The sequence below is a fragment of the Muscardinus avellanarius genome, assembly GCF_963383645.1.
Source record: "Muscardinus avellanarius genome assembly, chromosome: 10".
Taxonomy (NCBI): Eukaryota; Metazoa; Chordata; class Mammalia; order Rodentia; family Gliridae; genus Muscardinus; species Muscardinus avellanarius.
In genome coordinates, this window is record NC_137796.1 from 99,096,114 (window position 1) to 99,110,133 (window position 14,020).

Genomic DNA, 14,020 nt, shown 5'->3' on the forward strand with positions numbered 1-14,020 from the left:
TCGCTGGCAACCTAGTGGCCAGGGGCCTTCCTATGCTGAAATGCATTATAAATATTCTGCTAATATATATGAAAGGAAGGAAGCCAAATCTTAATATAATAAGACGAAGCTGGGGGGGGGGTGCACGCTTGTAATCCCAGCATCCAGGAGGCTGAGACCGGAGGATCCCAGTTTTGATGTCAGCCTCAGCTACTTAGTGAGGACCTCTGCCACTTAGTGAGATCCTGTTTCAAAGTAAAGAATAAAAAATAGGGCTGGGTGTATAGCTCAGAGGTAGAATGGCCCTGGGTTCCATCCCCAGTACTACTGCTACTGCTGCTGCTGCTGATGATGATGATGAAGGAAGAGGAGGAGGAGGAGGAGGAGGAGGAGGAGGAGGAGGAGGAGAAGGAGGAGGAGGAGGAGGAGGAAGAGGAGGAGGAGGAGGAGGAGGAAGAGAAGGAGCTGCCAGGCTGGCACATCTCTCCTTCAGGATGGCTCCATGTATTTCTTAGAAAGTCACTCCCAAGTTGCTTGACCTTGGGGAAAGGGTTTTATTTCTCTCCTCTGAAAAAACCTAGCTTTCTGACCTCCCAGAGAGGTGGATGAGGACACACGTGTCCCCTGCAGTGCTGGCACACGGTGGCCTCAGTCAGTGCCTGCTGCAGCTCCCTCCCACAGGCCCTCGGGACAGAGAAGGTCACTACCAAGATCCCCACATCCACGGCCTGGTTTTAGGTGCAGAGAAACATCTGTGACTCCCACCTGTGAGACACTCGCCCCAATTTCAGTGTCCCTCTCCTCTGCCTCAAGAGTCCTCTGCTGAGCTCCAGGTGTCAGCAAAAGCTCCGACTTGTCAGTGGGTCAGAGGGACATAGAAGAGAGCCCAGAACAGGGCAAGAGGGATGGAGGAAGGGAGGAAAGAAAGGAGAGAAATAAGAAGAAAAGAAATAGGAGATGAAGAAGGAAGGGGGAAAGAAGGAAGAAAGGAAAGGAAGGCGGGAGGGGAAAAGGGAGGAAGGGAGGGATAGAAGAAGGGAAGGAGGGAGGACAGGCAGATGAACATGGGAAGGTTGTCCTCACAGAGCCTTCAAAGTCCACGCATTTAATTAGAAACCTTCCAGATCATATCCCATTACACTGAGATCCACGTCAGTTCTGATCCCAGGACTCTGCCGAGGGGAACCAAGCCCAATCGATACCAGCACCTCCTCTCCTGAGGTCATTCTAATCTCACCCATGGGGTGCGAGTACTAACCGAAGGTAACTCCACGTGCTGCAATTCCTAGAATTCAGAATGCCCGACTGTGTCTGATCCTGCATCCAGATCGGGGGTTGAGAAGCAGGACGGCTGCTCTCAGGAGGTGTAAGCAGGGCGCGGCGTGGGCAGGGCGGGAGGAGGCGGCGGCGGCACTTACCTTCCAGGGGGCAGAAGCGCGTCACCTTCTGGGGCATCAGCAGGCCCAGCTTATGGCGGCAGTAGGTCTCGCCGATGTGCTGGCGGCAGTGCTTGGACTTGGCCCGGGAGAGGGCGGAGATGGCCTCCTTGCCCGAGATGTCGCACCTGGGGGGCTGCTCGTGCTTGGCCTCGGGGGAGCTGCCGCCGCTCCTCCTGGCGTGGGGCTGTCCCGGGGCATCCTTCCTGTGGCTGCTGTTGGCTGCCACTGTCTCGGGGCCTCTCCGCGGTAGCGGATGTCCCTGCCCTGTGTCTTGGGGCTGCAGCTTCTTCTGCAGACGCTCCTTCTGCCGACTCGGGGGCTTCTTCAGGGCCTCGGGCTGGTGCGTCTGCTTCTGAGTCCTGGGTGCAAAGTTGCTATTATCGATATTCTCGAAATCCTTGGGGACCGAGTTTTCATTGTTGCTGTCCGTGCGCACTTTCTCTTTGGGCCGGTGAGAGAGGTAGCCATCCTGGAGAAGATGGGAAATAAATACAGAAAAGAAATGTTACTGAGCCCTTGAGCTGAGTAGGCTGGCCCTTAAAGGGGGAGTCATACAGTGGGGATGATGGTGCACACCTGTAATCCCAGTACTTGGGAGGCTGAGATAGGAGGATCACAGGTTCAAGCTCAGCCTCCGAACTTACTGAGGCCCTCGGTAACTGAATGAGACCCTGTTTTAAAATAAAATATAAGAAGCCGGGCATGGTGGCGCATGCTTGTAATCCCAGCATCCGGGAGGCTGAGACCGGCAGTTCGCGGACAGGCTCAGCTACTTAGTGAGGCCTTTTGCAATGCAGTAAGGCCCTGTTTCAAAATAAAGAATAAAGAAAAATAAGGTTGGGGGTGTGGCTCAAGGTAGAATGCCCTTGGGTTCCATTCCCAGTACCATAAATAAATAAATAAATACATAAATAAATAAATAAAGCCAGGCATGATGGCACACACTTCTAATTCCAGCATTTGGGAGACTAAGACAGGAGAATCATGGTTTGTGCACAGCCTCAGCTACTTAGTGAGGCCCTTTGCAACTCAGTGAGACCCTGTTTCAAAATAAAGAATTAAAAAAAATAGGGCTGGGGGTGTAACTCAGAGGTAGAATGCCCCTGGGTTCCATCCCTAGTAGCACAAAAAATATATATATATAATATATATTATTTTATATATATATAATATATATATTATTTTATATATGTAAAATATATAAAATAATAGGGCTGGGAATGTAGCACAGAAGTAGAAATGCCCCTGGAGTTAATGATTCAATTCCCAGTTACACACACACACACACACACACACACACACACACGCATCTGGGAGACTAAGACCGGAGACTTAGGAGACTAAATCTTTTCTCTCTGGACCTCAGTTCCCCATCTGGACATAGGAGACGTTTCAACTAGAAGCCGAGGCTCTTTTTTTCTCCAGTTCTTCAGGATGAGCGTCCTGACTGATTCTCAACGTGTCAACGCCATCTCTCCCTTTCCTGCCTCTGCCACCGGGCAACGCACATCTTGTTCCAGAGTCCTGTAGAAAAGTGTGATGGTTTATTGAAGGATTAGGAGGACATAATGACATTGGCGAGGGAGAAAGTATTGGCAGGATATTATATACATCCCATTGCCTTTAAGACGTGTTCCTAGGTCTATGTCCTTATGAGAAATCAGATTGAAAGATGGCCCGGGCTTATTTATTTGGAGGGAACGCACTTGTAGAATTGTTTTGAAGGGAGCACGTTCTGTAGAACGCCCTCACCCAGAGCCCCGGGAACGAGGCAAACCGTGGCGCGCTTGTGCCTGGGGCTTTCACTCTTGATGTTGGTACCTGGAGCAGAACCAGCTGCATCATCTGAGGTCAAGAGAAAGGTCGGGAGTCACTGGAGACAACGCATGGCCTGGGTCGTTCTAGAAAGGGGGCACTCTCAACTCACCTCTGTGGGTAGACAGGCCCTGATAATTCTGAGTTCAGATCACAGGCTCCAAATCGTTTCTGAAACATGTCACTTCTACATGTCACTTCTACTTAGAGGCTGCTCCCCATGTTTAACCTGAAAAGTATCCAGAGCAGAGCCCTAGGGGCTTCTTAAGGAAGAGAAAGCTAACTGCTCCATAAACCTGCCTCCTACTACAGAACCCTAGTGATGGCCAGCTATCCTGCTGGGTCCTCCTCCTCCTCCTCCTCCTCCTCCTCCTCCTCCTCCTCCTCCTCCTCCTCCTTCTTTCCTCCTCTCTCCTCTCTCCTCTCTCCTCTCTCCTCTCTCCTCTCTCCTCTCTCTTCTCTTCTCTTCTCTTCTCTTCTCTTCTCTTCTCTTCTCTTCTCTCTCTCTCTCTCTCTACCAGGAATTGAAACCAGAGGAATTCTATCTCTGAGCTATATCTCTAGCCTCCTTTTTATTCTTTATTTTGAAACAGGGTCTCACTAATTTGTAGAGGGACTCACTGAGTAGCTGAGGCTGGCCACGAACCCGTGATCCTCTGTCTTAGCCTCTCAAGTACTGAGATTACAAACATGCACAACCACGTCTGGCTATGGGTCTCTTTTTAAGGAGGGCAAAAAAGGCCTCTTAAGAGGCCCCAAAGAAGAGTGGCCAGGGACGAGCTGTGGGGCCGTGCTGTGGCCCCAGAGCAGCAGACCTGAGCCAATGCTCAGCAAGTTCCCCTCCAGCAGGTCATCAGACTGCAGCCCTGTGGCATAAATCTGCCCTGCACCTGAATTTATAAATATGTTTTGTTTTGTTTTCACTGAGTATGGAACCTGGGAGCATTCTACTTCTGAGCTACACTTTCCTAAGCCCTGTTTTATTTTTATTTTTTAAACGGGGGCATGCTAAGTTACCATGCAATGGCCTCAAACCTGGGATCCTCCTATCTTAGGTAAATTTATAGCACCTGGATATAAATAAACTATTATTGAAACACAGCCAGTCCTGTTCTTTTATGCTTCTCTGTATCTGCTTATAAGCTACAGCTACTGAGATGTAGCTGCACTGGACACTGACCAGAAAGGCATCAAATATTCCTGCTGGCCCTTTAAGAACAGGTGCGTGAACACCTGCTCTATAGGAGGTGAGTTTTAAAGGCTCCCAGGAGAAGCCATGTGTGATGGCTCCTTTTGGTGTCCGCCCCATCTCCCCTGATAGCAAGCACTCCTTTCTCCTGGGCAGAGGCAGTGAAAATGACAAGTAGCACTGAGCTACCTCGTGTCCACTCTGTAAGTCAGGGCTTGTTTGCTATTGGTCTTATTTTATAGATGAGGGACTGCACACCCGTTAACAAATGGCTTTGGCAAGGTAACCCAGTGTGTTGGCGGTGACACTGGAATTCACACAAGACTGAACACAGCCACACCCACTTCTACAAAGCTGTGGACTGTGGTTGTCAGAGAGAGAGGACATCGTGAGAGAGAGAGAGAGAGAGAGAGAGAGAGAGAGAGAGAGAGAGAGAGAACTCATGCTAGAGCCAGAGGCAGTAGGAGAGCAGAGCCAAGCGTGGAGGGCTGAGGCCCCCTGGGTCAGAGTGGCTACTACTCACACATAGAAGCTGCTACTCCAGCGACCCCTGAGATCCACTCCCCGCAGGACCCGCTCTGATACCCGGCGCACAGGTGCTCCAGCTCTTATATATAACAGTGTTGTATTTGCACATAAGCTACGCACATCTTCCCGTCCTGTACCCTTTACACCTGTCTAGATTACTTACCATACCTTACATGATGTAAACACTATAGACAGAGTTGTCAGACTCTTGCTTAGGTAACAAGCAAATGGGAAGCGTCTGGTACCAATGCCCCTTTTTAAATTGATAGTCACGATCCAGAGGGGGTTGAATTCATGGAGTGGGAAGGGTAGTGGGCACAGCAGGCCAACTGTACCCTGGCCCTTCCAGGGTTCCCGTCTGTCTTATCTTCCCACAGAGGCTATGGGTACCTCTAGGGGGTGCCTAGAGCAGTCTCTGGCCCCATGCCCTGGACACACTGCATAGGGGTGCCTCGTCCCGCTCCATCCAGAGGCCCTGGAGGAAGCCCCAGTGGCTCTCACAGCGCTGGTCCCTGGGCGCCGAGAATCACCCCCTAAAGAGGAGCTCTGCTCGCCTAGAGCTGGGGGCGCCGCCTAGCAGCCGCTTCAACTTTCTTGCAGGTACCACACCGAGCCCTTCACTGCCTGCTTCCCTTCAGCCCCAGAAATAAGTTCCAAGGTAATCACTACCATCAGATGGAATGAGGAGGGAAAAGAAGGTGTGGCTATCGCGTCATCTGCCAAAGTCATCGTGAACATGCCCCCGTGTGGCTGCAAAGCTGGCTGGCGTGCAGTGTCCCTCCTGCTCTGTGTGGCGATGAGCCGAGGGGTGGTCATGGACTCCCCACCCTGTCCATGTGGGGAGTGCGGGGGCCTAGCCCTCTTTGCTCACACTGGCCCACAAGTGCAGGGGCGGAGCTGGGCGGGTAGGGAGGTGTGCAGAAAGGCTCCTCACCAATATTAGGGTCCCTCCCTTCTAGGCACACAATAGGATTGTGCTTCCCAGTGCCCGCCCATCGGGGACAGCCAGCGGGGCCATGGACTGGAGTGGGGGCACAGCACAAGGTGACACATTCCTGTCCCTCCCTCACAGCATAACCTCCAGCTGTTAAGATTGTGATGTGATGTGTGTGTGTGTGTGTGTGTGTGTGTGTGTGTGTGTGTGCCCTTAGGGATTGAGCACCCAGGAGTATTTTACCTCTAAGTTACACTTCTAGCCCTTTTTACATATATTTTTTTGGGGGGGAAACCGGGTGTTGCTAGGTTGGCTGTGAGAGTCTCCCTATGTTGCTGAGGCTGATCTTGAACCTTTGATATTCCTGTTTCAACCTCTCAAGTGCTGCGATTATAGATGCGTGCCATCAACCATGAATGGTTGGGATCGTAAATGTCTCCCAAAGTCCCATCTATTGAAGGCTTGGCTGCTTGCTCTTGGGGCCTTTAGGGGGTGGGCCTAGGGAAAGGAAGTTAGGTGTTGGGTGCATGCGCTTACAAGGGACGTGGGGACCTCCACCCCATACTTTTTCTCTCTCTTTTTATTTCCTAAATGCCATGAGGTCAACAGGTTTCTTCTGCCACCGGCCCCTGCCATGATGTCATGGCTCACCACAGGACCCAAACCAGCAGGGCCAAGCAACCATGGGTTGAAACTTCTAAAACCATAAGACAAGTTGTTTATCTCAGGTATTTTGTTATAGCAGTGGAAAGCTAACAGACAGACCTCACCTCTGATGGTGAAGATCCTGCATCCTGGAGGAATGCAGTATGGGGCGGACTCCACCAATCCCCAGTGGCCGGCCACTAACCTCTGCTGAAGTCACTGAGATTAGGGGGATCTTTGTTACTGCAGCATGTTCTAGCTCATTCTGACTAATACAGTAGCTACCTTGATCACTCCTATACTAGTTATGCTCAAGAACAGGAGAAAATTCTTCCTTCCTTCCTTCCTTCCTTCCTTCCTTCCTACCTACCTACCTACCTACCTACCTACCTTCTGGCCTGTCTGCCTGTCTGCCTGCCTCTCCAACAGACAGAAAGCCAGTTCAATGACTCCTACTCATCAATATGAATTTGAATTCAGCCCTAAGCCCATTTCTTGGAAGTTGATGAGAAGGCAGGAGAAAAGCTCGGGGAGCCAACACCCTCAGAGCTGCCCCCTCCGCTCAGATGCACCCTTAGTATGACCCTAAGTTCTTCCCTTTCTTCATTAACAGATGATCACCAAGTTTGGCAGCCTGGGCAGAAAACCTCCATAAACCATCTCTTTCCAAAGTTCATGTTCTCTACTGTTTTCTGACAGAACCTCACCAAGAAAAAAATAGACACAAGAAATATTCTGGTCGTTTCTCTCTGTCTGCCACGGCCAATGAAGCTAATCTGACCATCCAGGAATGGCCGATTTCTCCGGCCAATTCGTGATATCAGAAACGGGTGCCATCATCAATTCCAGCACGGCTCTTAATATGCGCCGTCTACTCAGGAGCCGCCACAGCAGGGACTGAAGGCTCAGGGTGGCCCTGGGGCCCCAGGCCTGCCAGAGATGCTGCTCAGCTACAGAGAGAAATGAAAAGAGGTAAGGGACATAGTTTGGCTTCTGGAATGAAGGGCTCATAGCTATTAAAGAGCAGCTAGAGAAGTCACTGAGAGGTACAGTCAGCGGAGTCAGGCACCAGGCCAGGATGAGGACGCCTATCACCCTCGTCACACTATTTCCATAGTAACTGAGGAGTTCTTACTCTTATTTTTTAATTTTATTTTATGGTGGGATAAAAAGTTTAATAAAATTTAAAATTTATCTTATAAAATCTACCCTATTATCAGTGTTTTATTTTGTTTTTTGTTTTGTTTTGTTTTGTTTTTCTGCGATACTGGGGATGGAACCTGGGGGCATTCTACCTCTGAGCTATACCACCAGCCTGATTTTGAATTCTTTATTTTGAAACAGAGTCTCACTGAGTTGTGGAGGGCCTCACTAAGTAGCTGAGGCTGTTGGAGAAGTGCGATCCTCCTGTCTCAGCCTCCCGGATGCTGAATATAAGCGCGCGCCACTGCGCCCAGCACCAATGTTTTAAGTGTATCATATAGTAGAGCTGACTCTGGAGATAATAGTGTGTGGTAGATGTCTAGGACTAATGAACTTGCAAGTTGAGACTCGATGCCCCTGGATCAGTGACTTCCCAGCTCCCCCCACCCTCAGCCTTGGGCAGCACCTTTTTCTTCTCCGACTCTATTATTTCGAATAATTTAGATTCTTCATATAAATAAATCACACATCATTCCCTTTAGCTTTCAAGGTTCATCTACTTGTATATTATGAAATTTCTTAAGTCTGGATAATTACATCTATTATATATACATACCAAATATTGATTATTTGATTGATTGATTGATTGATTATGGTACTGGGGATTGAACAAAGGAACACTTTACCACTGAGCTACATCTCCATCCATTTTTACATTATTATTATTATTATTATTATTATTATTATTATTATTATTATTATTGTGGTACTGGGGTTCCTGGAAACCCTTCTACCTCCAGGCTACACTCCCAGACCTATTTTATAATTTTATTTGGAAACAGGGTCTCTTAAGCCAGCACGGCTGGCTTCGAACCTGCACGATCCTCCTGTCTCTGCCTCCCAAGCGCGGGGATTACAAGTGTGTGCCACCACGCCCGGCGCAGTTTTTATTTTTTTACTTTAGATAGGGTGTTGCTAAGTTGCCCAGTCTGGCCTTATCCTTGCCATCCTCCTGCCTCAGTGTCCTGAGTGGCTGGGATGACGGGTGTTCACCACCAGGCCTAGCCATATATCTTTACCCATTCATACACTGATGGATTGAAATAGTGATTCACTTTCCCCCCAATGCTTCACCTGGCCACCAAAAGGCAAGCAGTTCTCATATTTTCTCTCCTTTCCTGGGATAACTCAAGTCCACAAAGCCAACTCCATCTTCCCTTCCCTGTACAAAACCAACCCTGGGGGTCCCCAGGCAGATCTACATAAGAGAACTATCCTGTGCCCAGCATCCGTGTGTCCCAGGCTGTGGCCTGTCACACAGTGTGTCCCTCATCCTAATCCTCTGGGAAAAGCAGCAACACAGAAAAGCCGAGCCCTGGGCAAGGGAGGGAGCTGCACACAGGGAGGTGACAAAACTGAGCTAGTTGCAAGGAGACTCAATCACCTGGCCCGTGCCTCAGTTTCCCCCTCTGCAACATGGGGGCAATAGTAATATTTACTTCCTAGGTATTCTGATGAGGGTGAATGCGTGTGAAACTCCTGAGACCTGCCTGCCACCCAAAGCAGAAGGAAGAGTCACAAACGGGCCAGGGAACACTACTAATGAACATCAGCTCTGGGCTCCCTCCTCCTGGAGTTCTCCACCTGGAGAACGGATCGGTTATTATTTCTCCATTATGATCGACTTGCCACGCCCCTGATTCCCAACCAATCCACCTCTTTCACCTTGGGTTATTTATGCAAAAGCAACCCTTTGCCTTGTTTTATTTTAATGTGCTTATTATAATGATTGCACATACAAATGTTTGCATGCGAGCTCCGAGACTCTAATTACTCTGCTGTTACCGTACCTCGAAGCTCTTGCTAGAATCCATTTTTATTCTGCAGAAATAATGAAATGCAGTGATGTCCTCCATTCCTATTCAACCTTGGATATGTATACAGCCAATTTCAACCAGGTAGAAATATGCTAAGCGCAATCTGGCTTACAGGACCCGAGCTGGCTGCCCTCGCGGAGACACCTGGTCCATGTCAGTCTTTCCCCAAACCTCTAATGTTCAGACCTGGGGATGGATTTCTATTCAGCCGATTGAACCTTGGCCCCTGGATCCTGTGTCTAAGAGGTGACCATGTGTTTTAAAGTACCCACTTGGAGATAAGCCTTTTTACTCTTGTTCATGTAGAAAGAGTAGCCAGCAGCGCCGGGCGTGGTGGCGCACGCTTGTCATCCCCGCGCTTGGGAGGCGGAGACAGGAGGATCGCGCAGGTTCGAAGCCAGCTGTGTTGGCTTAAGTGACCCTGATTCCAAATAAAAAAAGTATAAAATAAGTCTGGGACTGTAGCCCGGAAATAGAAGGGTTTCCAGGAATTCCAGTACCACCAAAAAAACAAAAACAAAAAAAACAAAAAAAACCCAAAAAAAACCCCACAAAAAACCAAGAAAGAAAGAGAGAAGGAGTAGCCAGCAGGAAGGCAGATACTCCTCTTGCTGCGTTCACAACTGCTACATTTTCTCATCTTGTAAAAGGAAGCATCCAGTCATATATGTAACTAAACATTCTTTGAATTAGTCACTAATAAATATGATCAGCTAATGAAGTTCCGCCATTTCAGCTCATGGGAAAACAGTCCGACGGATGTTAAGAGACCAGGGAAGCTGAGCCCATGGTGGGAACGCACATCTGCAATCTCGGTACTTGGGAGGCTGAGACGGGAGGATCACAAGTTTGAGGTCAGCCTTAGCAACTTAGCAAAGCTCTCAACAACTTAATGAGACCCTGTTCCAAAACAAAAGATAAAAAAAGGGACTGGGGGGACTGCTTAGCATAGAGGTAAAATGCCCCTAGATTCAATCCCCGGGTACCCCAGAGAGAAAGACAGACAGACAGACAGACAGACACCAGGGATTGGGGATGAGATGGAGACACCTCAAAGTCCACGCTGTGTCCTCTCAGCCTCAGGCTAAGATCACTGTCTCTAGCAGGTGGGTTGACTTCCGCTCCCCTCCATTTACCAGAGACGGGTCTTTCCGTCTCTTCACGCCTCCATTTCCAGAGAGCTGAGGATGGCACCTGCTTCCCAGGGACTGAGCAAATGGATGAGCACCGGACTCAGGCAGATGCTTAAGAACTAGACATCTGCTCGGGAACACGTGAAGAGCGCTTACCATGCCCCCGTCCCTGTCCCCGGCCCCGTGCGAGTCCTGATTTATTTATCTTCATGAGGTCCCCATGCAGGAGATGCTGCTGCATTCTTCCCCATTGTTCAGATGGAAGGCTCAGGCTTGGGGACTTATGGGACTAAACACACATATCTAAAAGGTGGAGGAGCTGAGATTTGAACCCAGGCTGTCCAGGCCCAGAGGCCACAATCACCAACACCACTCCACCTACAGGCAGTGTTTAGAATAGGGACAGGGTCAGAGGGAAACTCTGGCCAGGTGTGCTGCTCAGACAAGAGGGCGCCTGTCCTGCCTGCTCATCGGACCAGTATTCGGCTTCCTTGTGGGCCGTGGGGACACACAGTCGGCTGGGTAGCTGTTTGCTTTTGAACTCAGTGTCTGAGGCTGTATTCCAGTCGCCAAGGCTACCAGAGCCATTGGAAGGAATCTTGGGGGAGAAGCCTGCACCTGCTTCCAAAAGGACCTCTGTGCCAGGGTGGCTGGCCGGTGGAGGTGCAGTGCACAGGGCTGCGTCCAATTAGAACATAGACTTCTGCAGCCTGCCAATGCAAATGGACTCACAGGGGCCCTCGCCGGGCTCAGTCGCATGCCTGAGATGCGGCTGCCCTGACCAGCACTTAGCAACCCATGAGCTCTGTGGGCCAGTGGCAGGCTCTGCTCTAATAGAACCCTAAATAATAAGACGGTTGCAACTTAACACCATGTTAACAGGATGCACAGCAGGGGCCGAGGAGGGGCGGGGGTTGGAATCTAGTTTCCCTGGCTCCTTGGCCCTGAGATGAGGTGGGGGTGGGGCACAAACTTTAACCTTCCAGATACCAAATTTTTTTTTAAATCTCCAACTCTTTGTGGGAAGAAAACCTATTTGGAAAGGGGAGGTATAAATGAACCGACATGGAATGCAGATCTTTAATTCCATTTGGAACATTTAAAAATATTTATCATGGTGCTTGACCTCTGTTTAGCGCTCTGTAAGTGGTAGCATGACCCTACTTTTAGTTGAGCAGCAGGCCTGGGTCTCTTGAGGAAGGCCAGGCAGCGGGGAGTAGTGAGTTCACATCCAGCCTCTACCACCTTGTTTACGGGGTGGCTCTGGGCCTGGTACATAACTCTGTCTGCAAAAATTACGTTCCTTCTCTATTAAATGGGGATAAAAACTAGAACCAGCCTAAGGGGGCTTAAACTAAAATGAAAAGTTTCACTATTTGCAAAGCACTCTGGAGAAGGCCTGACATTTCCTAAATAGGAGGTGTGATTTATTAAGATAAAACTCATGCTCACAACAGCGATCCGAAGTATTGGTTCTCAAAGTGGAGTGTGGAGACCCCTGAGGGTCCCTGACACCCTTCTGGGGGATGGTCAAGGACAGACTCTTCATCCTAATGTGTGTGGAGACGATCTCTGCTTCTTGCTCACCCTCTCCCAAGCGTACAGTGGAATTTTCCCGCGGCCATAGGACACGTGATGTCTCAGCAGACCGAAGGCAGAGGCAGCGCGAGAAGCCAGCTGTCTTCCTCCGGTGAAGCCAGACATTACTGAGATTTGCAAAAATGTCACACGCCACCCCTCTTCCCACTACATTTATTTTTTGTGGCAGAGAAGATAAGACTCTTTTTCATTAAAAGCTCTATTTATACAGACAGCTAATGGGTTACGACTGTTGTTCTTAAGTGAATTACTAAATGAGCCTTTTAAGAATGCCTGCATGTAAATGTCAATACCTGGTAGGCAACAGGTAGGATCTGCCTCACAAAAGCTCTTTTAGGGTCGCAATGATGTTGGAGCGTATCAGGGGTCCTGAGACCAAATTTGAGACCTGCTGTAACAGTTTACAGGCGTGTAACCCTAAATGTCTTCTCACTGATGAAATGCGAGGCTTAGGATTTTCCTGTGTGGTATGTTTTGCTGTATGCTAAGCCTTTGAAATTATGTTTTACTTGCAAACTTAATAGCTAAAAACATGCAAGCTACGTGGGGTGGCACATGTCTGTAATCCCAATACTTGGGAGGCTGAGATAGGAGGATACAAGGTTCGAGGCCATCCTCAGCAACTGAGTGAGGCCTGGTTTCAAAATAAAAATAGAAAAATAGAAAAGGGCTGGCGGTATAGTTCAAAGGTAGAAGTGAGATCTCTGAACCTGGAGCCTGGGTTGAAGTCAGGAAGGGAAGCTAACTTGCTGCGGAGGACCCCTCCCCTCCCTGACCACATAGCAGCAGACCCTCTGGGCCTCAACTGGGCCCCAGCCACGGCCTACATGCTTGAGTGGAAATAAACATAGCTGCTAGCAGCTCGAGCCCACGTCCCTGGATCATCCCGTGCCCCTGAAAGTGTCCGCCTGGGGAAACTCAGGCTGCCCAAGGAACCGGCTGCTGCTTCCAGCCCACCCTGACGACGGGGCTCCCGGCTCTTGGTCTCTCAGACACTGAGTGACAAAATCATGAGTACCAGTGAGCAAAGGCAGGGGTTTACGTGGACCATGTTTTCCTGTTTCTAGAACTCTCCTGAGCCCACGTCACCCCTCCTCTTCCTTTGCCCTCCCTTTAAAGTGCCCGGTCACCTCTGCACAGATGGGCTGCGTCAGTTCACGCTGCACGGGCCTCCCGATTACAACAGTGGTTCCTGATTACATTTGCCCAGACAGTTTTAACCAGAGTCCAGCTTTTACGTCTGGAACTACCCAGGCCCCACAGGCTGGACCCCGATGCCACAAAGTGACTTCCAGAGGCCAAAGCCCTGGGGCCCGCGGAAGCTCGCACAGGGCCCGGGGCGTCTCTCCACCGGCTCGCTCCTCCCTGGGCCTCCCAGGGCAGGAGGATTCTGAACTGGCATTTTCTGGCTCTTCCTACATCACCATAAGACACACACAGGAAGAGACCATGGCCAGGGAGCCCTGAAGGGGAAGGAGCACAAGAAGACACAGAGGAGGACGGCATGGTAAGCACAAGCACAGGCTCCGTGCGACGGCTTCCCTGGCTATCACGTACGCACCGCCAGCCTCGAAGATGCAGGGGACCTGCCTGGTGCACAACCTGGACTCACCTGGGGGACTTTATGCCCCGGGACACAATCCAGGCATAGAAGGACCCACAGCCCATGATCTCACTTATATGCAGAATACTGATCTCTTTATTTTGTGGTACTAGAAATGGAACCCAGGGATGTTCTG

The 14,020-nt window shown here is 49.9% G+C and overlaps 1 protein-coding gene across 1 annotated transcript in view; it reads right to left on the bottom strand.

Annotated features, from left to right (window-relative positions):
- Nucleotides 1-14,020, bottom strand: part of XYLT1 (xylosyltransferase 1) — a gene marked incomplete at both ends in the record, with an annotated part of 299,012 nt that overhangs the window by 121,765 nt on the left and 163,227 nt on the right. The window contains 3 exon segments of the mRNA XM_080702416.1: nucleotides 1,398-1,923; nucleotides 1,927-1,994; nucleotides 3,558-3,614. Of these exon segments, the coding sequence (XP_080558542.1) occupies nucleotides 1,398-1,923; nucleotides 1,927-1,994; nucleotides 3,558-3,614 (651 nt within the window).